The following is a 26,173-nucleotide window of genomic DNA, read 5'->3' on the forward strand; positions in this document are numbered from 1 at the left end:
GTGAGGTCATTACGTGTGATCGGATGGTGTGTGAGGGGATGGTATGTGAGGTCATTACGTGTGAGGGGATGGTGTGTGAGGTCATTACCTGTGAGGGGATGGCGTGTGAGGTCATGGTGTGTGAGGGGATGGCGTGTGAGGTCATTACGTGTGAGGGGATGGCGTGTGAGGTCATGGTGTGTGAGGGGTTGGCGTGTGAGGGGATGGCGTGTGAGGTCATTACGTGTGAGGGGATGGCGTGTGAGGTCATTAGGTGTGAGGGGATGGCGTGTGAGGTCATGGTGTGTGAGGGGATGGTGTGTGAGGTCATTACGTGAGGGGGTGGCGTGTGAGGTCATTACATGTGAGGGGATGGCGTGTGAGGTCATGGTGTGTGAGGGGATGGCGTGTGAGGTCATTACGTGTGAGGGGATGGCGTGTGAGGTCATTACGTGTGAGGTCATGGTGTGTGAGGTCGTTACGTGTGAGGGGATGGTGTGTGAGGTCGTTACGTGTTAGGGGATGGTGTGTGAGGTCGTTACGTGTGAGGGGATGGTGTGTGAGGTCATTACGTGTGAGGGTTGGTGTGTGAGGTCATGGTGTGTGAGGGGATGGTGTGTGAGGTCATTACTTGTGAGGGGATGGTGTGTGAGGTCATTACGTGTGAGGGGATGGTGCATGAGGGGATGGTATGTGAGGTCATTACGTGTGAGGGGATGGCGTGTGAGGTCATGGTGTGTGAGGGGATGGTGTGTGAGGTCATTACTTGTGAGGGGATGGTGTGTGAGGTCATTACGTGTGATCGGATGGTGCGTGAGGGGATGGCATGTGAGGTCATTACGTGTGAGGGGATGGCGTGTGAGGTCCTGGTGTGTGAGGGGATGGTGTATGAGGTCATTACGTGTGAGGGGATGGCGTGTGAGGGGTTGGCGTGTGAGGTCATTACGTGTGAGGGGATGGCGTGTGAGGTCATTACGTGTGAGGGGATGGCGTGTGAGGTCATTACGTGTGAGGGGACGGCGTGTGAGGTCATGGCGTGTGAGGGGACGGCGTGTGAGGTCATGGCGTGTGAGGGGACGGCGTGTGAGGTCATGGCGTGTGAGGGGATGGCGTGTGAGGTCATTACGTGTGAGGGGATGGTGTGTGAGGTCATGGTGTGTGAGGGGATGGTGTGTGAGGTCATTACGTGTGAGGTCATGGTGTGTGAGGTCATTACATGTGAGGGGACGGTGTGTGAGGGGATGGTGTGTGAGGTCATGGTGTGTGAGGTCATTACGTGTGAGGGGACGGTGTGTGAGGTCATGGTATGTGAGGTAATTCCAGAGTCCACACAGAGAAGCATCGTCTGCCTCCCCCCTCATGAACGGAGGACAGCCCTCCACACACACGTCACAGTTCGGAAACAAAAGGGCCGAGCAGGGAAAATTCCTCTGCTGAGAAGTGAGCCTCTTATGTCATTTCCCCTTTAAGTGAATGAATCCCTAGACAGGGAAATTCCGGTAGTGGGGGAGGGGAGGTGTGCAGTCAGGGGGCGGGGACTGGACGTACAAAACCCTTTGAAGGTGTGTGTGCCCAGCAGAGGGAAGTTGTGCGCACAGTGTGAGCGGACAGTCAGGACTACAGAGCGGGATAAAGTTTTTATCGTCCGGAATAACTACAAAAGCAGACATGAAGATCGTCATCCTCCTCGCTTTCCTACTATGTGCGGCATCCGCCGAGTCGGTGAGTGATCGGGGGACGGGATCCGCCATGGACCGGATACCGAGACCACCTATAGAGGGGGGAGGGGGAGAGAGTGGAGGAGGGAATGTGGAGGGATCAGTGTGTGTGGTATGGGAGGGGGTTGTAGAGTGGTATGTGGGGTTCTATGGGGAGTAGGGGCTCTACATAAGAGTACTGCAGATTATTGGGGGTACAGCGGAGGGTTTATGAGAAGCTGTGGATTGTAGGGGGGGGGGGTTACTATGACTAAAAGGTAATTTTGGGGGATATCTTATAAGGGGGTTCTGTAGATGGGGGGGGGGGGGAGGGTTTTTTTTGATGGGGGTTATGTTCAGGGGGAATACCTGTATAGTGGAGGTGAATGGGGGGGGTCTTTTAGAGTAAAGATGACTTTGTAGAGGGGGGAGGGGGTTAATAGAGAAAGTTGATATAAGGGGTTCTATAGAGTGGAGGTGAATTGGGGGGGGGGGGGGTTCAAAGAGTAAAGATGACTTTGTAGGGGGGGGTTAATAGAGAAGGGTGAGTTGACATAAGGGGTTCTATAGAGTGGGGGGGTATATAGAGTAAAGATGACTGTAGGGGGGGGGGGTTAATAGAGAAGGGTGAGTTGACATAAGTGGTTCTATAGAGTGGAGGGGATTTGGGGGGGGGCGGGTCTATAGAGTAAAGATGACTTTGTAGGGGGGGTTAATAGAGAAGGGTGAGTTGACATAAGTGGTTCTATAGAGTGGAGGGATTTGGGGGGGGGGGGGGGTCTATAGAGTAAAGATGACTTTGTAGGGGGGGTTAATAGAGAAGGGTGAGTTGACATAAGGGGTTCTATAGAGTGGGGGGTATATAGAGTAAAGATGACTTTGTAGGGGGGGTTAATAGAGAAGGGTGAGTTGACATAAGGGGTTCTATAGAGTGGAGGTGAATTGGGGAGTACCCTTTAGAGTTGGAGGTGATTTGTGGGGGAAGGGCACTATGTAATATAGGTAGGTACCTAGAGTGGAGGTGACTTGTGTGGGTAGGAGTCTATAGAGTGAAAAAGGTGTCAAAAAATGGAGTGGGAGTGTTTTCTATAAGGTGCTGTTTGTTGTGTTTTTTTTTTTTTTTTTTTTTCTTTGGGGTGGGCTTTAGGAAATTGTTGGAATTGTTCATGTAAAATGTGAAGATGTGGCCCCCTCTTATTGCTGGGTATCCATGGAATGCTTCTCCTTATGTGTGCTCTGATGTGTTAAGTGTAGTAGTTTCCCCATACTCCCAGCGTGGGGGTCCTGGCTGCATGGTAACATTCAGTGATGTTGGTGGATGGGGTGTAGAGGGGTCAGTGCCCCCAGGGATGTAGTGCTCATTGAGCTGTTCTTGTGGAATGTCTGGGCAGGAGAGGCTCCATTTATTAAAGCATGCCTCTCTTCTCCTCTGTGCCCCCCTCTCTACATCAGAGCATGAGGTTCGCACTCTGACCTGGCCCATTGTTCCAGCCAAATTCCAGCACCTTTTCCTTGCAGATGTCATTCTCTTGGTTAATGGGCTGTGGATGAGATTCTCTCCTATGTGGAGATGTCAGGAAAGCGGCACAATAAATGAAGTTGGTGTTCCCTGTAATGTCTTTAGGTATCACAAAATTGAGGATGTAAATTTCCCACTGGGGGCTCTGTTTGGAAACTTTGCTTGCTCTAGTCATCCAGACCACCAGTGCAGTATGTCAGCTTATCATGGGATGTTCATGTAGAATGGATGTATATTGCCATCCGGCCAGCACCTTGTTTATTTTTAGGCTTGTTCCATGACCTCGTTCCTTGCACCATAGGCCCCAGGAAGTAGTGACTACGTCACTCATTCCTGCCTCTTGGCCAAGATAACATTTTGGCACAGGAATTGCATTTGTGGTGGCTTAGAAGATATTTGGATTCCAACTTGAGAATGGAATCTTTTTTTTGTCTGGGATAAAGTAAGCTCTTGACTGCCTTATTAGCAGATGCAGCGGCTTTTCCCCTTGAATGTATCTTTCTTTTACTCTGTCAAGTAGTTATGTAAAATGAGATGCTTTGGATAAACAGGACAGGAGAAAGAAGCCAAGGATGTGGAGTGCATGCATCAATTTTACCTGACCCTAGCTGTGTCTTCTGTTTGTTCAGAAGGATCAGATTAGTGTTTGGAAGAAAGTTCTGCCTAGAAATATGCTGTGATTACTGCTAATATCATTGTCCTCTTCTTGGATGTAGGAGGAGGAACTAAATGGGAGGGAAAGACTCCACTGCCATCCCCTTGGAGATGCCTGGAGTTATTTGGCTTTGATGTCACGGTACATTAGTGTTGCAACATAGGCCCTCCTTTGTTGCGTAACGTCACATGAAAACATTTTCTTGGATTTTTTTTTTTTTTTTTTTTCTCCCTTCATTTCCTAAATTGGGTATCCTTCCTGCTTTTGTGATTGCCCAATACATAATGCCGTAAAGTTTCAGTGGAACGCTGAGATTGAGATGTTTCCATTATTGCTCTGAAAAACGATGAACATTCTGACTTTGGGATTTAGGTTTTAAGCGAACTTTTAATGCCGTTTAGCTTATTTATATTTTAGGACTAATGGCCAGTATGGAGACTATACAGCCCCAAATGCTTATAGAATTGGTCTATACTCCCTGTTTGCAATATTATGTAAGTATTCCTGTATACACTCCACTTTGTGGCTGTAGTCCCTTTGCACTGTGTGGAGGCCACGTTCATTAAGGTTTTAAAGAATGCTGCAAAGAATAGGTCATTGTGGAAACATTACCGTCCAAAGAACTTGTATAACAGTTCAAAGAGGGACTATAGGCCAATGTGTAAACAGTCTCTATGGCTTGTATAATGGTGCAATGAGGAGCTAGAGGACATTGTGGAGACCTTATTCACTAACACTTGTATAATAGTGCAAGGAGGGCCTGTAGACCAAATGTAGACACTAGTCACTAAGGCTTATATAATGGTGCCAAGAGGAATTGTAGAACATTGTAGAGGCAATACAGTCACTTAACCTTTTATGTACCAGTGCAGAGTGGGGTTGTAGACCAATGTGGAGACTTCGCCATCACCAAGGAATCTGTAATTGGGCAGATATGGACTATAGGCCAATGTGGAGATTATACAGTTGTCAAAGTGCTAGTGAACCCTCACATTGTAAACAGCCTATTCAATAGAAATGAAAGGCAAACCATTTTGTGTATAGCTTAAAAAAATATATATATTTTTCCCTCTATTTAAGTGATTACATTCCCTCAGTTCTTAGATGGGGGAAGAGAAACAGCATTACACTAATCTGAACAGTGAATGGCTGTGCAGGAAGGGAGGGGTTGTCTGATCATTGGAGAACAGGCTGAGTTCCCAGAATAGCTGGAGAACTGAACATACTGTGCTCTCATGCCTAGTATGGTCAGCTTAATAGGAAATTGGAAGGACTGGCAGGAACACCAGGGATTTCACACAAAGGAAGCAATACGAAGAGAACAGGATATGTCTTCATACAAGTATATAATAAAGCAGGCACATTTCAGAAATTATGAAATATTGGCTTTACATATTCCTTAATATAATGGTTCAAAAAGGGGCTTTGGCCCAATGTAGAGATTGCACTATTGCATAAGCATAGGGACAGTATAAACAGGCAATATAAACTAATGTGACTTCTATGCAGTCACAAGGTGAATAGTGTGTGTGTGTGTGGAGCCGAGAGCAAGAATGTCTTGGTTATTGGCAAACTTTCAACCATGTGTATTGCTCCAGTAAAAATTTAAAAGACGAAAAAAAAAATTTGGTGGCTACAAAAACTGTAGCTGCTGACTTTTACAAGACACCTGTCCTTTGATCCAGCAGTGTCCTCAACTCAGCCAGTTTCACTGGCTGTCCTTTCCTCAGTGCCGGCATCTTAAGTGTGGGCACAAGGCTGTGACTGCTTGTGGCTTCACAGCAGAGTGCTTACTGCCCAATGCGTTAGATCCCAGAAGCCTATGGGACAACTCGCAAGGAGCAGCGGTTCTGTCACTTGCCCTAGAAGACAACTTGGGGGGGGGGGGGGGGGGGTGCAACTTCCGCTTCAGATTGCCTAGGCAAGGTGTGTTAAACTGGAGGCCCTACAGCTGTTGCGAAACTACAAGTCCCAGCATGCCTTTGCCTTTGGGAGTCATGCTTGTAACTATCAATCTTGCAATGCCTCATAGTTTTGCAACAGCTGGAGGGCTGCCAGTTTGACACCCGTGGCCTAGGCAATCACAGTGGGAGTGGGTACCTGTCAAATTTGGGTCCACCCCTCTCTAATTTACCTTTGCCAACAGTGGAAAGTCTCTGGCCCTTTTGAGTGATGTTTCAGCAAAGATTATGCAGAATTATGAGGTGGTGCATTCTGGAACTGTCAGTGTCCTATTCATAGCCATGGTATTGCTCTTGTAATATTGGCCAGCTAGTTGCAATAGGTGGAACCTTTGGGGAAAGCGCACCATACTGTGTTTCCAGTCTAGGCTGCTGCTGCTGTTTTCATTCTCTTGATGAAATGATACAAAGCAGACTTTTAAATTGGTTGCTGGCAATTACCATTGCTCCTGGCACCACAAGCCTTATGTTTCAGAAAGTTCATTATTTGCCCTATTATTTCTAGCAGCTGATAAGAATTTGACTTTAAATGTCTTTCTAGTGCTGGTTAGGAAACAAATATTAGTTGCTGTGTGTGACTGACCTCCAGACATTTTAATACAGGTCATATGAAGCACAACTTTAAAGGGGAGGGATTTCTCACTCAATCAGTGATCTGTATATACAGTCATAGCTCTGTGTAATATAGCATATGGGCGTTAGAACTGAGTTCACTGTCCTCGTGGGCATTGAATTGTAGGACATGGTTAAATGTTAATCTTGAGTAACAAACTCTCCAGTGTTTGAACCCTGTTTGGTAGACGGTGCTCTTTTCGGAAGCAGTGAGGTATGGATGCTACAATGGTTTTGACATATGCTTCTAAAGGGGGTGGAGGGGGCTTCAATTGCAGCAGTTCAAAACAAAAGTCAGCCTGGCAGTTCAGAAAGACTAAGGCCTATAGATTGAGGCCCTGCTAGGGTTATTGTTCTCTGGGTTCCCCTCATTTGCATATAAATGATACTGCAGTTTATTAGGTAGGAAAGTGTTCCACTTAAAACATAATTTCCGTTGGAATGATTAAATTACCATACTCTCCACACATACAGTGCAGGCCCCCTGTTCATTAGCTAAATCATTAATTGGCTGCATGTGAACAGAGAAACCAGCGGTGCTTCTAGTACCCAACCCACCACCATATATTTATGTACTGGCTTGTGTTAATGGGTTGCAGTCATAGATTGCATCATGTTTGGAAGTATCCTGTTTAGTTTTAGTATGACTTTAGTAGACCAATAGGTTCTTTAGCTTGTTTGGCTGGCTGGCAGGTTTCTCCATAGTAAGTTGGCCATACACCAGTAGAATTTTTTACATTCAAAACTTTTTCTTTTTAATTCACTGTTTTCAAATTGTCTGATTTAATGAGTACGAGTCATCTCCTTGCATTTAACCATAGTGATGAAAAATTCCATTAGTTCCAAAACAATGTTAAAAGCAAATGACAAAATGTCCTTTGAAAATCCAACATTTCAAGTTGGTGTTATGAAATTCTTCATATGAACGTTCATTTTAAAATCGACCTAACATATGGCCAGCTTTAAAATAGTAGATATATAGCGAGCGCTCAGAGAAATCGGCAGCTAGAACCCTTCAAGGAACTATCGGACCTCATAACAGAAATATAGTGTGGTGTGTGTGTGTATATATATATATATATATATATATATATATATATATATATATATATAGTGCAGCGCTGTAATGTAATTTGATATAAAATAATTCAAGTCTTTATTTACGATAAAATCAAATATGTGCAGGCCTTTTCCTCATTAGGTGACTGGAAAACAATAAAAATGCGCACTCACCGACCGCACATTTTAAATGCGCCTGTGTGTAATCTTATCCAGAGGACCAGCCAAGCATGCAGCTCCAGAACACATATGGATCCTCCCTCTCAAGTACTGACATCAACCTTGGGTGTAGTAATACCTCCAGATCCAGAGACCCTCTCGCCCCAAATAGGCAGGGATCCCCCTCGTGACTCCAGGCGCCCCAAAATCGAAGGTGTAGATCTGCAACCCTCCAATAGGAGAGTCAAGGAAAAAAGGGGAACGCCAATAGTGTGGTAGGTTCAAAACTTTATTGTAGCAACACTCATAAAGCCAGGGTCACATACACATACATACACTATTAGCCAGTAAGCGGACAGGTAAGTATGAAAAAATAGGTACTAACCCGGCAGTGGTATAGATTGGAGACCACGATTGGAGACCAAGAGGGTCTTAATGGCCAACCTGTCACTAGGGTTATCGTATACCCGTTTTACAGGCATATCATCCAAATCCCTTAGAACTTTCTCCCTAAAAACATTTAAGTAAGAATGTGATTGTGGAGGGGGATTAAAGGTGGATGCGTTTCTTAAATTGGAGTGAATCATACCCGAGGGAGACTGGTTCCCTAAACTAGGTTTGTTAAAAAAATATTTTTTGAGGGACAATTGTCTAATAAACTTGTGCACATCCACATAAGTATTAAATTTATTCATCCGTGTGGCAGGGGTGTATTTTAACCCTTTATCAAGAAGGTCAAGCTCTTCATTAGTCAGCTCAAGGCCACTGAGGTTAAAGATTCCCTGACCTTTCAAACCCGTCTTTTTTGGGGTGTCCTCTCGTTCTCCTTCCTCCTCTTTCCCCTTCTGTCTCTCCTTTTTCGTGGTTGGCGATCGGGCGGCGCATGCGCAGTTCGATACTGCACAGCCGCGATCCACGGCAAAATGGCGGCTATTCGCGCATGCGCAGTACCGCTTTTCGGACTTTGGACGATAGAGCGGGATTTTCGTGCATGCGCGAACCGCGTTTAAATAGGAAGTCTTGCTGTCACACTGCTAGTGGCGTCCATCCTCTGATGAAGTGCATTTGGCACGAAAGGCCTCAGGAGGAGCCATTAGCAAGTGTGACTTCCTGACCACTGAGACCACGAGGAGGTCTAGTGGTCTCCAATCTATACCACTGCCGGGTTAGTACCTATTTTTTCATACTTACCTGTCCGCTTACTGGCTAATAGTGTATGTATGTGTATGTGACCCTGGCTTTATGAGTGTTGCTACAATAAAGTTTTGAACCTACCACACTATTGGCGTTCCCCTTTTTTCCTTGACTCTCCTATTGGAGGGTTGCAGATCTACACCTTCGATTTTGGGGTGCCTGGAGTCACGAGGGGGATCCCTGCCTATTTGGGGCGAGAGGGTCTCTGGATCTGGAGGTATTACTACACCCAAGGTTGATGTCAGTACTTGAGAGGGAGGATCCATATGTGTTCTGGAGCTGCATGCTTGGCTGGTCCTCTGGATAAGATTACACACAGGCGCATTTAAAATGTGCGGTCGGTGAGTGCGCATTTTTATCGTTTTCCAGTCACCTAATGAGGAAAAGGCCTGCACATATTTGATTTTATCGTAAATAAAGACTTGAATTATTTTATATCAAATTACATTACAGCGCTGCACTATATATATATATATATATATATATATATATATATATATATATATACATACTATATGGCCAGCTTTACTTGGGGGGTGGAGAATCTATTTTAATTTTGGATCAAGCTTCCTGAAAATGAATTTTTCAGCTGTACATCTCTTCTCCATAATTCTAGTTCATTGTGCAAACAAGGGAGGAGCAGTGCGTACCTATACACCCTCCCCATGACTAATGATTACTGCATATGTCAATAACTTCTTTATTTAAAATCTTTCTTGTTGCCAGTACTGCACGTCAGTTGCGTGTTCCTCCTCTCACTTAGTAATTTCACATGTGCATGACACATCTCTATGAACAGAACAGCTGCAGTACTATTCATCCAGGGCCTATGGTGAATGTTTTGAAGGGCTGCCTCTTGGCTTCCTGAAGGCCTTTGTTATGCCTTCACATAGAGTAGTCCTGTATGCAGTATGGGGCTCCAGGTGCCTTTTACATGTAGGGTAAACAGCCTGTGTGTGTCTACCTATTATGATGTGTTCATGCTTCACATCCTGACCACGTCATTGCTTAGGACTAAGACAACTCTTGTTTGTAGACATTTGACTGTTATGTCTTTACTTAACAAGGCTTGGCCTTCTGATTGGTGCTGGGGAAACCATGAGACCCTTCCTTGCCTTGCTAAAGGACTGTATTTAAATCCCAATTCCAGCCCTAACCTAGTTTCGGGTAGGGAAGGGTTGAAATTATTGGGTTTTAAATGCTGTCCATAGAATTTTCTTCTAGTCTGATCTCTATCCCTGGACAAGAAGTAAAGTCTCACTTCCCGTTTTGCCAAATGGATAGGGAGGATTCTCTAGTCTCTCAAATGGGAACACCGAGAGCAATGTAACGTTGAGAGGTCCTAACTCTCCCCCACTTTTTTTTTTTTTTTTTTCTTTCAATGTTCAAACAGTTTGAAGATGACAAATTTATATAGGTTTGTTAAATTTCTCAGGTTCTACTGTATAATTTGGTACAATTTAGGTACAGCTGTTGGTGACAAAGTATTCCAGGAGTAAGACTAATGTGTGGCTGGGTTTCTTGGCTTAGAATTAAATGTTATGAGAATGATTTCATAATTGTGCAGTGTTAAGCTTGTGAGATGTAGACCTCAATTTGTTACTAGTACATGTGGGCAAATGAAATGCCCCTGCTGGCCGTTATTGGCAACATGCTTCATATTCCACATTTTGTGCAAGAGTTTGCCCATTATGATCACGTAGATACTACAAAAGTCTTGCATCCACTAATATTGCTATGAACCCAATGCTAACACTTGAAGTTCCAATTCTGTCCCTTGGGTTTAAATGCCTTCAACCTGGTGGGGGAAGAACACCTGCTGGTACTCTTGGGGTGTGAAGAATAAAAGCTGCAGCATCCAGAGTAGCCTATTTTTCTCTGCACAGAACAATGCACTGCTCTGGGTACTGTTTTGATGCCATGGCATTTCAGTTCTAAGAATGTTTGCCATATGCTGAAATCCTCAACCATTAAAGTTGACAAGAAAATCTAGCTACGCAACTGATGTATGAGAAGTCTTGCCTGCCAAAGGAATGTTTTGATTGTGATCTGGGCCCCTCAGCCAGACAGCATAGCCAGGATGGTGACAGCCCATTTCATCTCTAAGAATACAGCTAGGTGCCTAGCGCCAGTCTTGACTGGAAAGGAGCAGCAGCATGTTGGCCATTATTTTCTCATGTTTTCTACTTCTGCTATACTAATGTGGATGTAAAGTCCTAAGATTATTCAGCCGTGTTAAGTATATTCCAAATCAGTCATCAAAGTATAATGATGGCATGTCAAATACATTATCCCTCCTGAATCTGCTTATATAGTGCAATATTAAACGTATATCTTGCATCTGACCAGAGATGGCTTCAAGACTGATATTTTTAAGGACCTACATAAGATTCCTGTGCCAACCCCCCTCCAGTTATGATGATTGGTGGTTTAGTATTGTCACTGGCTCAACATGTATAGATTTTGGGAATGCTGACTTTCTGATCTACTTGCTTGTTCCAGGTCATTGTTTACATGGTTGATTCCAGAGACTACCAGGAAGCTTTGACAAGATCTGCAATAGCAGCCTTTGCAGTTTTCTCATTCTAGGTTTCTGCATAATAAAACTAGATAGCAAGTCACAAGTTGCCCATTTCTTTGGACTACCACTGAAACCTCTTGGAATCTGGTTAGTGGTCAGTCCATTATGTTTTGCCCAGTATCATTAGCACACATGGATTTTTTATGCTTTGCTCTATGAAAATCTTGCATGAGTTTCATAAAGTTAGCAGGTATCTTATTTCCTTTTGAAATGGAAAAGTACAATTCCCTTTATACAGGTTTCACAATCGCGTATGGACACGTTTAACTGTTGAGTGAAAAAGAATAGCTCTATTGTATGGGTGTGCTTTGTTCCAACAGGTGCTTGTCTCGTGTTCGAACTGCGTTATCTCCTTTTACAGCTTTCTCTGCTTTACTTGATCAGTCTCCTGATCTGAGAAGGTGTTTTTGCTTTTTGTGTTTATTGTATACAAGGAGTCAAACTACAAGTTGTGTGTGTATATGTATTGTTTGTACATTCTGCCATAGGATATGAGGGTCATTCTTTATAATCTTGTTGTGTCTGGGGTTTTTTTTTTTTTTTCTTCTCCCCCTGCTTTTTACTAAGAAAGTAATACTATCCTGAGGGTCGTAGAGCCTTTAAGACTGACATATGCATCACAGTACTTGGTTGCTTCAAACCTCAACACTTTCAATTTGTATGCAATCAGACAGGCCCTTGCACTGCATAGTTGAAGGTAATGCTAGAGGAAATTTAACAATAACTTTGTATAATGTGTAGCCAGCTTTAGGGAGATTCCCCCTTTGTCCTGGTTACCATTATCATTGAAAGTAACCAATTCCAAAATTTTGGGTTGCCCCAGAAAAGTCTTCCATTGGGGACACCAGTTCTGGTTTCCTGGGGGTCCTCAAATTCTCTTACGTTGCAGGGATTTCATCTTACTTCCTGGTTTGGTTATGGAACAATTTTTTTTTTTTTTTTTTTCTCTCCCCTTGTGTGCACTCTTCTAGCCACAATTCATTTTTATTGGAGCAACTAGATAAGGTGTTATCCTGGGGAGGTAACCTTTTGTAAACATATTGTCCCCTTTCTACATAATTACTTTGTGACTAGGTCTATGGAGCCTGGCACTATTGGTGTGCAAATGACTTTACACTGCAATCAGGAATCTCTGCATGATCCCAGGTGTAGGCAAACAACTGATTAATTACTGATAGCCAAAGTCAATAGTATAGAGGTCAGGCAATGAAATGGATTTAATGGTAGACACTTTGATTATGCAGTCTGCTAAAGTGTTAATTTCCTGTTCCCCAAAAGATCAAATTGGGCATTTGTTTGTCCTTCCAGCAGCAAATGTGCTCCAAGATGTTGGATGACTATCTCCTGATCTATCCTGATTGTAAAACTGAATGTTTGAAGCAACCTTGGTATGCTGGATGTTATGGAACTACAAATCCCATAAGGCGGCTACAAAGCATGACCTTCAAAAGACAGAGGCATGATGGAGTTTGTAGTTTCCTACCTCTGGTCTATAGGCTGTTCACTGAGCATATAGGAAAAGTTGGCAAACCTTTTCTGGCCATATATACTTTCCTTAGAATATTGAGCCATCCTAGTCATTCGCATCATAAAACCAGTTGAGTGGGTGTCAGCCAGCATGTTGGGTTTTTAGGATGATTTTAGTGGTGACAAAATGGTTTTTCCTTTTTCGGTGCACTCCTACTGTTTTGTTTTTCATTTAGGCCATATAGTTAGAATCCAAAGTTAGTGATGAGTAAAGCTGAAATGTACTATTACATAAGCGTGCGTCTGTATAGTTAAAACTGGGGTGACAGAATCATGAGCTCCTGTGGATTTTTAAAGTCTATGCTGAATGAATTCTATTGATATATAAATTCCCTTCACCTTAAAACACCTTGTGGAGCTTGAAGGCTATTTGTTGTGGGGACGCCCCTACCTTTAATGTTAATGTGCCGTGATTGCCTTCTGCTGTTTTTACCAAACATGTACAGACTCCGAGCTCAGTTGTACTCTCAGGAAGCAGCCCCCCCCAGGCTTGGAATCTCTCCCCTCCATGGAGTTTGATTCATTCTTAAAGAAGGTATTTCCTGTCTATCCAGTGTGGATCAAGGGGCTGGCTTATAGTTTTTCTTCTACAGCATGTTTGATATCACTGCTCTGATCTGCATCTAACAAAAGACATCACATGGATTTTCTCAAAACTGTTGCTGGCCTCAAAGTGGCAGATATGAGGTTAACAGCTAAATTATTTGCCCACCAATATCCCCTCCCCTCCCCCCACCTTCATTTAAAACTGTTTTTTTTTTCTTTATGCTTCATAGGCAGAGCTGGTAATGTTTTATACTAGGAGTGGTTAACAGCTAGTCCATACTAGGACACCACAACTAAGCCTATTTGGCCATGTCTGTGAACCTGCAGTTCATCTTCACACCTAACCCAATCTCCACAAATGAAAATTCATGTATGTATAGCATAAATCGAAGACGGCTTGCATAGTAATTCAGTGGGTTATAAATGTTGCAGATGTGCACTCCAACTGATAGAATTTTTGTGCACCCCCTCATATCTTGCTAGGTTTACCTTTCTTTTATAGGGTTTTCATGCATTGGACCATGTGCATGTTGTCTTCATGTTTTTTGTTTTTTTTTGTTAGGAGTTGGCTTTTGACTTTTAGACTCCCACGTTTTTCTTTAAAATACTTGTCTTGTTTTTTTTATTTGGGTCTATCCAAAATGATTGGGTCCAAATTGCACTGCACTGAATCACATGAATCTAATAGGAATGCACAGCATGTTCTGTGTACTGTATTAGTGTGAACCAGGATTTGGACAGAATACTTTGCAGCCTCTCTATATGGTTTTAGTGAATCCCTATTAGAATATAATTCTGCTTTTACCTGCTAGTAGGTATCAGAGGGTTAATGATGTATACCAGAGGGGCTGGACATGCAGATTGTAGTTTGATTACTGTAGTCAGCTGACTATGATGAGCCCAGATGGTTAGACATTGCAGTGCCTTCCCTTCAAGAACCCAAGTTTGTTAGATGGAAATGTAGACCTTTTCCCCCCCCCCCCTCCCATCAGCTAACCCCCCCCCCCCCCCCCCAATCATGAATGTTGTGCATACTTCAACTGTGTTTTTTCAATAAAGTTTAACCAGTAGGATTCCGTAAGAAGCAGAATATTGAACACTAGTACTTGAAACCATATAAATATGCAGAGTACATTCTTGTGCATGATTTGCTAGGAAGGAATGAATGTGCAAGCCAAGGTGGTGGTTTAACTTCATGCTCCTAGTTATTAAAAGCAGATTTAAGATCGATTACCCCTTCTTTGCCCTCCACTGGTGTGTAATGTGAAATTCCAGCTTGGGCGGTCTTCTTTCTTTTTCTTTCTTCCTTTTTTTTTTTTTTTTTTTTTTTTTTTTTTTTTGAGCTGTTCTGTCCCAGAGACTGACCTTGTTAAGAGTACAACTTATCATGAATGCTAGTTGAATATTATCCACATTGATTTACTATGTACAGCATAGACTGGAAAACTTGTTTTATTGATATTGAAACACAGGCAGTGCATATTGCAAGGACACACATGGAAAGATGCAAATCTGTTAATGTACTTGGTAACCTGCATGTTTCTACATGCATAGAATGTAGGCTTTTCTATTCCTAAGGCTGGCCATAGATGCCTCATGGGTGTGTGATTTTGTATTCTGGCAGCAGGACTCTCCACTGTCAGAATACAGTAATCAGCAACTGGAGCCTATTGGTGAATTGACAGAAGTGTTCCAGCAGGCCCAATTGACAAAGTTGATAGTTTGATCGACGTCTGTCGAGGGGGAACAGCTGTAGATGGATCGAAATTTCAGTCCATCTATGGGTAGCTTAATGTTACTAAACCCACAAGGTAAAATTGGTCTGTATATGCAGTATAGCATGCTTGTTATACTCGCTGTGGAACTTAAGGGGGTAATCCTTCGCATTGTGTAAGAGGGCTGTTTGATCCTGTCTTCTCTGATCCTCCCCTTCTGCTGTCCTGGATTCATCTACTGATAGTACAGAGCTCTAGGAGTCGCTCTGCACATGCCCAGTTAAGTGCGTTATTCATTATTATTTATTATATATTTTTGGGGAGTGCATGTTATCAGCACTGTCAAGACAGAGGGCCAGGGGTTATGCAGCCTCATAGGACAGTCAGAGGGATGAGAGCTCCTCTTACAAGCTTTAACCAGTACTCAGTCAGACACTGATAGAGGTCACAAGACTGCTATATACTGCTATTAGCAATATTTAGTATTTAGCTGTTTATATTTACTAAAATAATTGCATTTCCATGTGCATACTGTGGGAGACCATATATATTGAATGCAGGATCCTGGGTTTAGTAACACTTTAAAGTGGTTGGAAACCTCAGCCATGAAATCAGAACAAAGCGTATCCCTCTATAGTGTGTACTTGTCTCGAGAGCACGAAACATCATTTCTGTCTGCTCCGTTGTTCCTCAATCCGTATAAATCGCTCCTGACATCACATAAATGGTGACTGAGAGGGCACAGCCTGTGACAGCCTCAGCTCTGTTCCTGAATGTATCTGCTTTCCACTTCTTCTTTTTTTTTTTTTTTTTTTTTTTTTTTTTTCCCTGAACACTCAGACAAGCTGAAGTTCTGGACTTCAAACATACAGTTGTGTTCAAAATAATAGCAGTGTGTTGAATAAAGTTCAAAATTCTTCTAATAGCTTTTATTTCCATACACACAAATGCATTGGGAACACTACACATTCTATTCCAAATCAAAACATGAAGGAAAAATATATCAAATCTGTGGTGTTACTCTAAGAAAAAAAAAAATTGAAGAAAAGTGAATATTAGACTGTAAAGAAAACACTATTTTATTTTTTTTAAACTCAAACATTCACTGAACTGAAAAATGTTTGAAGATTATGCTTTTCTTTTGAATCATTTAATGAATATTTAGTTGTATAAGCACTGTTTCTGAGAACTGCTGTACATCTGTGTTGCATGGAGTCATCCAACTTCTGGCACCTGTGAACAGGTATTCCAGCCCAGGATGATTGGACTACATTCCACAGTTCTGCATTTTTGATGTCACCCCACAAGTTTTCTATTGGATTAAGATCCGGGGATTGGGCTGGCCACTCCATAACGTCAATCTTGTTGGTCTGGAACCAAGATGTTGAACGTTTACTGGTGTGTTTGGGGTCGTTGTCTTGTTGGAACACCCATTTCAAGGGCATTTCCTCTTCAGCATAAGGCAGCATGACCTCTTCAAGTATTCTGATATATTCAAACTGATCCATGATCCCTGGTATGCGATAAATAGGCCCAACAGCGTAGTATGAGAAACATCCCCATATCATGATGCTTGCACAACCATACTTCACTGTCTTCACAGTGTACTGTGGCTTGAATTCAGTGTTTGGGGGTCGTCTGACAAACTGTCTCCGGCCACTAGACCCAAAAAGAACAATCTTACTTTCATCAGTCCACAAAATGTTGCAGCATTTCTCTTTAGGCCAGTCAATGTGCTCTTTGGCAAATTGTAACCGCTTCAGCGTGTGTGTGTGTTGTTCCCCCCCCCCCCCCCCCCCCCCCCCCCCCCCCCAACAGTGGGACTTTGCGGGGGCTTCTTGCAGATAGCTTGGCTTCACATAGGTGTCTTCTAATTGTAACAGTACTCACAGGTAACTTTAGACCTTCTTTCATCTTCCTGGAGCTGGTTGTTGGCTGAGTTCTTGCCATTTTGGCTGTTCTATCCATTGGAATGGTAGATTTTCGTTTTCTTCCACGTCTTTCAGGTTTTGGCATTTTTTTAAAGCATTTTTGATCATTTTAGCTGAGCAGCCTATCATTTTTTTTTTTTTTCTGCACTTTTGTTTTCCCCTCTCCAATCAACTTAATCAAGGTACGCTGTTCTTCTGAACAATGTCTGGAACGACCCATTTTCCTCAGAATTTCAGAGAGAAATACACTGTAACCAGCATGTACAACATTTGCTGCCTTCCTTCCTTAAATAAGGGCAAAAATTGCCACCTGTTTTTCAAAGAATGAATGACCTCACTAATAGAACTCTACACTGCTATTATTTTGAACATGCCCCCTTCACTTAGTGATTCAATTACACAGAATCAGCAGCATGCATGTCATGACTGTTTGGTCTGTCAATGACTCTACTACACCTGCTAGTAAATTATTTGCCATGTAGAAATATCATTTCTACCAAAAACAGTAATTGATCAGGTTAGTGATGTCTGACTGCTATTTTCTACACAACTGTATGTAGAGAATGATGCAGCTAAACAGGTACAACTTATGAGTATGTGTTTAATGAAGTGAGGCCAGTCACTTGGTATATGTAAGGGTTCACAACCACTTTAAAGTGACACGAAGTAACATTCCTTATTCTCCCCCCCCCCCCCCTCCCCCCCCCAAAAAAAAATCTATATATCACGCATCCACTACTTAATGGCCCAGTAATCTAGTTTTCATGAAATTGATCATAGTGTGTGTGTGTGTGTGTGTGTGTGTGTGTGTGGTTTCTTTGTATCTTTGCTTTGTACATATCAGAAGACCCTATTATAGTATGTCTTTAGGGCCCTGGTCACACAAGCATTCAGTCTGTCTGTCCATTTTTCCGACAGATTCACAATGTGAGTCTATGGGCAGGCAGATGTAAACACTTTCATCCAAATCTGTGTATAACTGGGGAAAGTCTGCGTTCTTTTCAGTTGTGGACAGATTACACAGGTCTGCGACTAAAAAGCTGTTTAGGAGTTTTTCAATATTTTGTTTTCAGCACACCAAAATACATGGAAATTAGATGAAAATAATCAGACGTCATGATTTGCCACAAAATGCAAAATTGTTTTCAAATTTATCAAATTTTTGTTTAAATTTGGTTAAAAACCCATAACAAAAAAAAATGTAAAGTCCACATTACTATTCACATAAGTGCATTTAAGATATAAAATGACAAAAAAACCTTAAAGGGGTTGTCCGAGTTATGTAAAATAAAATCTAGCACTGTAAATCTGATGGCCAGCAATATATACATAAGCTAAGCAAGTTTTAGGGAAAAAAAAATTCTATTTCCTTAGTTCTCTTCTGGCCCTTTATTTGCAGGTAAACAATCTGTTATGACCTTCAGTTTTATGTCTCATTTTGTAGGCAAGAAACCTTTTTTAGTTTTGTTGCCTATGACTACTCTATTTGTAGTCACTAGAATTTTTTTACTTTCCAGCATTGTTTTCGCCCACCTTTCATTGTAATGTTCTTGTGTCCTACCTCCTTTATCATGCGCGGCAACATATTGTGCCTTTTACAGGGAACATATTTTGTTAGGTGTGTTCCTGTGAATCAGGTGTGGTTGTAACGCTTGCTGTAAAAAAAACTTCTATACCAACCTGTTTTAATTGAGATCTCATTGAGAATGGAATGCTTTATATGCTGACATTAACATTTTCCTGCCAAACGTAAAGGTATAGGTGCATTTGTAGTGTAGATTTGTGATTGTATACCCTTTTTGTAATCGCCTCAGTCTCTACTAATTGGTCTAAACTGCTGAAATATTGCAAGCAGGGAACGAGAGATGCCGAATGCTGCACATCACACGAAGCCCTGCATTTCACTTCCATGACCAAGCCCTGTGGGTTGAAATGCTTTGGGACATGGCCTGGACAGAGTCTAGGCTGAGGCCTGCTCTTTCTGGCCATGCAGGGCTGTGTGTGATATGTGGCAATCAGGACTTTCTTCCTTTTCCCTGCTTGTATGCATAGAGCTTATACAAGATAATTTCCTGCCTCAACTCCCAGCAGTTGATAGTGAATAAGGGCTTACTGGAGCCTTGAGCATTGACTGAAGTTCAGCCTTGACCGGCCAGATTTCATGTCAATGTCCTTTGCTCATCAGAAGGTGGGGTGTGTAGTTTGCCCCCCCCCCCCCCCCCCCAACATCAACAAAAGGGTGTGTGTGTGTGTGTCCCCGTCCAGGTTTTACTTTTGTAAAGTATGGCCATATATTTTATTCCCAAAAAAAGGAAAGTAACACCATTCTACCATCCACATACTCTGTGGATGGGAATCCCTCCTGAATTATTGTACTTTGACTGTAGGGAGAATGTACTGATCAGCATCATGAGAATTTTCCAGCTGGTTTGTACACAAGTCAGTTGATCAACTTGTGTACAACCAACCTGCCCTTTCATCAGGGATCAACCTAATTTCAATCCATTGTACGGCTGTAGTTCATCCATTGACAGTTACGTGGAATGTGTTTATCACTTGCATTTCTTGCTACCTGCACCACAGAACACAGCCAACAGAGGACAAATTTTTCATGTAGCTAACACATTTCTGAATGGATTGATCTCCTGGGTCACCTGCAGCCCTCATTTACTTTGTATATTACCAGGGTGGCTTTAATGCCAAGTCCACCTAAAACCAATATTCTAATCTTTTTGGAGATTGCATGCATTTGAATTGCCTAGGTACTTTATTTATTTATTTATTTTTTTGTCTGGTTTGAAAGGCACAAGTCAATTTAGTTCAACCCACAGGGGCTACTTCTTCCAGGGACTCTTCAAAATTCTCAGCCACCCTAGTGGTTACTGCTATTGGCATGGGTTGACCAGAGAAAGTAACAGTTTGTGCACTGTAGTCGGTGATGGGTTTTATCACCCTGGTTTCTCCAACAAAGGCTTTGGAAAAAAAAAATTTTTTATATAATTTGTTTGATGTATTCTGTGATTGTTGCTGTCATACTATGAAGTTACCTATGTGTGGCATATATATTTAATTTTTTTTTTTTCCCCTACCTTATTGCAGATAAGAGAAACTGAGACAATGGACCCAAATGGTATGTTTGACCTTATGGAGTCCTCTGGGTCTCTACCTGATGATGAGGATTTGGATGACTTTTATGAAGACCTGGATTCAGATTCAGAGGATGATGAGGAAGATGATGATGGTTCTGCCTCTGGAGGTAAAACTTGTTTGTATTGGTTATTTAAAATTAAAGCAGATATAGAACCACCTCAGAATGAAGTGTGGGTTTTTGTTTTTTTTTTTCTAATGACGAAGCATAGAGCTGGATAATTAGCATTTCACCAGTAAATATACTGGGCATGCTCTGTGACCCAAGAGGGGCCAGTCGCTTTGTGTCATTTTTATACATACTGACTTTTACATCTATAAAGATTTTGCACTGGTTCCTTAACACTTATTAAAATGACTGTTTTAAGGTGTTTGTATGTAAGGGAACAGGTCCACTTAAGCAAAAAAAAAAACTGCCATGGCCAGAAAGACTAAAAGTAATTTTGTATGTAGTGTTCAAAGCATAAATTACTTTGCATTTACTTCCCTCCCTTTTTTGTATTCCTTCATTACACGTAGGCGCCAAAAGTATCTCTGGTGCCTACTGAACATGTTGAAACATACTTGACACATAAATGCATAGGAAAGATAAACAAGGTGTGGCTATAGAATACTTGGGAAGATGTTGTTTGGTGCACTGAGAAACTTGTGTTCTAAGTAAACATGCAAGTTATCTGAAATGTTATGGGGGATCTTTAGTAGTTAGCAAAAAATGGTACAATGGTCACCCAGACCCTTTTTTTTTTTTTTTTTTTTTTTTTTTTTTTTTTTTTCTTCTAAACGTTGAAGGTGCCTAGTTTTTTAAATGAGAACATTGTTAACATTTTTCACAGAGCTGTTGTGTACAGCTCATGCTTGGGGGGAGGGAGAAGTATGACTGTACATATGCATTACAATTGTTGCACAGAGTTTTTACTAATGACTTGTCTATTGCAAGTACCTGTGCTTATCTTTGAGTCCTTTTTTTGAATGATTGAGATTATCCAGTTTGAATTATCAGTTCTCTTAGTCCATTTTGAGATCCTTTTTTTAATAGGTGTTTTTTTGGAAACGTGATCTTTCTACTTTAAGACTACAGAACATTTTGTTTAATCCTGTTGCCATGTCATTTGAAAGTAGTCCTGTCTGCTTACTACCCCTTTGGTTTGCTGAAGCTGGTAAGGCCTTTGAAATGCATACTGATATTTTATCTTAATCTGCTTTCCTTTGCAGATGAAATGGATGACCTTGAATCAACTTCGGACACACCCACGGTGAGTATTGAGTTTAAAATGTACTGCTGCATCGCTCCGATCCTTTGCTCAGGGGGGTTGGAACTGTTCCCTTTTGTGCACTTGTCTTTTTTATGCTTTTTTGTGTTTTTTAGGATTTGTAATGCATATGCTTATTGCATATTGTGGTTGTATAGTACATCGCATAGCTTAAGTTTCAAGTAGGTACATGTTGCAAATGCACATTCAACACAGATGAGGCCAGATCCTTTTCCTCAGTGTGTTCTTTAGACCTTTTGTTCAGTTTCAGATCTTTGGAAATATTGCCAGTAATTACTTTGACCCCTCAGACCATATCTTATCAAGAGTTCAGTGTGTATTTTGGGGGGGATTTAGAGGAAACTGTTCAATTGGTCATGGTTGGAGGGGGTGTCTTCCACCCCCCTCCTCCATTTTTAGTATATGAATTTACAATCCTAATTTTAAGACATGCGTTTATTTTTGACTAATGGGAAATTTGGTGTTGCTAAAACCCAGGACCCTACATTCACTATATCTGGTCTCCCAATTATTTCAGGAAATATAAACTGCTAAATATCTTTTCTCATCAGCAGTATTTAGAAGTCTTTGACCTCTGTGTCCATCTAGCACTGGTTGAAGCTTGTAGGAGTTTTCATTCTGTCGGACTGTCCTAAGAGGCTGCATAACCCCTGGTGCTCTGTCTGGACAGTGCTGATTGGCTTTGCTGATCACATTCACTCTTCCAAAGGAAAAAAAACTAGCAATACACCTTAAACTCTGCTATCAGCAGATGAATTGGGGACAGTAGAAGAGGAAGATCAGAGAAGACCGTATCAAACAGCCTTTTTATACAATGTGGATGATTAACCCCTCAGGTTCCACAGGGAATACTTCCTGCCAGCAGGGAACCCTCCCTGCTAGCAGAATGCTGTCGTTTTGTGGGAGGGTTTCCTCCAACAACTATATTCCACCTGTGTAGAAGGAAAGAATTTGTTTAACGTCTGGCTTGCCTAACATGGAGCTTTTCCTACCTACTTTGCTGGTAGGTGGGACGATTGTGGAATTAATTTTGTTTTTCTTCATGACTTACAGACTACTATGGGTAACAAGATTCCAGAAAACAACTTCAGAGACTCGAATAATAACGATATTGATGTCCTCCATATTGACAATGATATCATACCCAGAAAGAATGTCTTACCTGATGAAGCTGAACCATCGAATGAAATCTCAATGGCTAGCACTGCCAGCAGCTTCTTCAGCAAGACTGAAGTTATAGTCGGTAGGTTCATTTTATTAACCCACTTCCTTCCATATAGTAGGTTTATATTTGTATACAGATGGCTGTAAGAGTTCCTGTTTGTACTGTTCTGCTAGCTGACTGCCAAATAACTGAACAGGCATTTTATTATGATTGTTTTCCTGATTGGCAGGAAGGAAAAGCAATGTGAATTGTACATTCTATTTTATCAAGAGGCATTTCCTTATTACAATAAAGGCTGGGGGGTGGGGGGATACAAAACCTTTTTGTATTTGACTTTTTATTAAAAAAAAAAAAAAACCCCTATCATACGCAAAATAGAGGCTATCATTTCTCTTCTGTGCAAACATGCTAGCTTCCTGATTGTCTGTCTGGTTAGGCTAGTTTATACAAAGGAGGATAAACCTAATTTGGTGTTAACTCAATTTTATGTGTTGGTGTTTTTGGCCAAAATTTGTGGTGCACATGTTTTAACATGTCTGTAACTTTAATGAGCTTTTTTTTTTTTTTTTTTTCCTTTACAGCTCTGGTTGCTGGTACTCTTGTTGGCCTGCTGTTTGCCATCTTCATCATTGTTTTGTTGGTCATGCGCATTAGGAGGAGCAAAGGAGACCTCACCTATGATACAGTGAAAAAGCCCATCTATAAGAAGGCACCTACAGTTGAGGCGTAGAGGTCTTTCAAATCTTTTGACTGAACTTTTTTGAAATTCATTACGGACCCAAGAAACACCTTTTTGTATAAAAATGCATTCCTATTACCGCTATCAAGAGGTTTTTTTTTTTTTTTAATATAAGAAATCAATTGACTCTTACCTAGTTAAAGTACATTGCAAGGATGCAAAATAAGCTGTTAAGTGTTGACTCTCTAAAGCTATGATGGTTGCCATAGTCTCTAGACTGGCAAACATATTTTTTTTTTTTTTTTCCTTCCCACCCCCCCCCCCCAGATGTTCATGTATGGGAACTGTTGCAAAACAAGAAGTTGATGGTAAATGTTAAGGTACACTACATAAAAGGTGGACTTTATGTTCATTATGCATAAACACTAATGCACATATACTGTATTTAACTTGTGTCACAGAGACTTTACACTGCAGTTTTTCTAGGATCAGCAATCATTATATATATATTTTTTTGTAATAAAATGCATTTTGGATTTTATTTCCTTCCACTAAGGCCAACCTTTGTGTTTAAAAAAAAAAAAAAAAAAAAAAAAAAAGCAAATGTATAGTATTCCAATATCACATCTGGGTTTCGGATTGCCTTCTAAAGCGGGGTTCTCCCTGTGGAACACGCTCTGATTTCGGAATATTGTGCATGACAGACACCATACTGCAGGGAAAACCTGGTTCTGCAGCTTTTCTCCTTAGATCTGTCTAGCTGTGATATGGGCTATTGTTGGGCAACCTTAGCTATTGAGGAATTGTGTTGTCTAGTACCTTACAGGCTGGCAAGGCACACTGGGAGTTATCTAGCTGGATGTCCATGTATTGCTTTCTCTTGGTGTGGAGCAATTGAGCTCCTTTATGCAGAGGTCCCATGATTGTTAGTAATATTGAAAAGAGCAGTCTCAACAAATAGGATGTTGGATTACTAGGAACACAGATTTTGTGGCTCTGACTCGTGTTGCGTACCCCCAGTGTATGCCAGTTCCCATTTTTAAAGGGATAGTGTGTGTGTGTGATGGACTCTGTACCTGCAGACTTTCAAGTCTCTCCATGATTGCTGTTTTCTTTCAATTTTGTAAGCATCACAGTTGCCAAATCTGACAGACAACTGTTTTCTGACCAAGGGAAAAGCTTGCTATTTTGAATGTCCTTATGTTTGGTGGTTTTTTTTTTTTTTTTTTTTTTTTTTTTTTTTTTTTTTTCCCCATGCCTAGAACGAATGTGGGGTTGTGAGTGTGGGGAAAATATATATGTGCGAAAAAAAAAATTGATATGGTCTGATACAGCAGACTTTTTTTTTTTTTTTCTTTTTTTTTTTTTTTTTCATTGGATGGGGGGGGGGAAATGGGTTTTTTAGAATTTTTTGACATTTTAAGATTTTGAAGTGAATATTTAAAGAGTATTTGCATTCTTTATATTCCCTTTATAATGTTAGGTTAAATAGTGTTTTAATATTGATCGTGTTTTGTAGAAATTTTGTTGCAAATAAAATTCTACTTCGTAATTTAACAGCCGCCCCCCCCCAAATGTTTTATATTAACCTGAGTGTGTATGTGTATATATGTATATTATATTTTTATACAAAGGGCATTTTCTTATTGTGAACCTGTTGCCAAAACTATTTTGATGACAAACTCCTTCCCCGCCCCCCCCCTTGCTTTTTTAAAATGTAATCTATTTTTTTTTTTTTTTTTTTTTTTTTGGCTATGGTTTTGAAAATTATAAAAACTGAGCTGTATGCATACTCTGTAAATCACCCCAGTGAAAGTCTGCCAAAATTCTGTAATTTTTTTAAGTGCATCAGCTCTAGGCCAAGTAGATGTCTTCCAAAAAGTCTTAACACAGCTTGTCACCAAAATAAGTGTGACAGGTTCACTTTAAATACATGTAGGGCAGTTGCTAAATTGCATTTCCAGCTTGTAAGTGCAGCCACAATGGTTTCCTTGTGTACAACTGCTCTGTACATCATTCAGTTCTTCTCACAGTACAGTTTCAAGTTTTTTTTATATCTTGTAAAATATTTTTATGTAGCAACTATTAAATATTTATATTTCACAACTTTAATAGCCGTTTATTTATTTTTTACTTGCAGACATTTTATTTAAAGCAGGTTGTTTCAAATATGAGATGTGACTCAACTTTGTGGGACTTTTGTGTTTTTACTCCCCCTGCCTCCCAATACATTTACCCAGTGAAGTGACTGGCCTCAGGTGATGGTTTAAACCCTCCTACAGAAGCTGTACCTGTTTATGAGCAGTCTTCTCCATCTGTTCAAAGTCCAGAATTTATACAGCTTGTCTGAATGTTCAGAAAAAGGTGTGGAGAGCTAATACATTCTGGAGAGCTCTGAAAGTGCACCCCCCCCCCAAGCTGCTCACAGGTAGGGCTGAGGCTATCAATCTGCTGGAGGTCCCTCCTCTGTCACTTTTTTCCTGCCTAAATACCTTATGCAGCCACTACATTCAAGGATTGGTAATCTGCAATATGGTTTTGGGTTTAATATAGCTTTAAAATTGAAGTGAGGGTCATTTTAATGCCTACAAACCTCTGGGTGGAAAGGGGAACCTTTTTTTAGTTTCAGTTGCAGGATTTTTCACTTCTGTTTAGTTTGAAAGTAACAGGGAAATGTGGCCCTTTTACACCACCCCTGCAGCCTCCTGGGATACATGTCACACATTTGTAGCTGCTGACTTTTTTTTTTTCTCGTAGAGTGAGCCTCAATGCTTTC

The 26,173-nt window shown here is 41.3% G+C and overlaps 1 protein-coding gene across 1 annotated transcript; it reads left to right on the top strand.

Annotated features, from left to right (window-relative positions):
* The first annotated feature begins 1,532 nt into the window (after window positions 1-1,532).
* On the top strand, window positions 1,533-25,509 carry LOC149451467 (syndecan 4-A-like). The gene is made up of 5 exons (XM_089690643.1): window positions 1,533-1,701; window positions 20,235-20,391; window positions 21,495-21,535; window positions 22,607-22,796; window positions 23,300-25,509. Exons 1-5 carry the CDS (start codon window positions 1,648-1,650, stop codon window positions 23,446-23,448), a joined length of 591 nt encoding a protein of 196 aa, XP_089546769.1. The 5' UTR covers window positions 1,533-1,647; the 3' UTR covers window positions 23,449-25,509.
* Window positions 25,510-26,173: the final 664 nt, after the last annotated feature.

This window comes from Staurois parvus, unplaced genomic scaffold (assembly GCF_062004578.1).
Source record: "Staurois parvus isolate SC_StPar_1 unplaced genomic scaffold, SC_StPar_1.0 ptg000538l, whole genome shotgun sequence".
NCBI lineage: Eukaryota > Metazoa > Chordata > Amphibia > Anura > Ranidae > Staurois > Staurois parvus.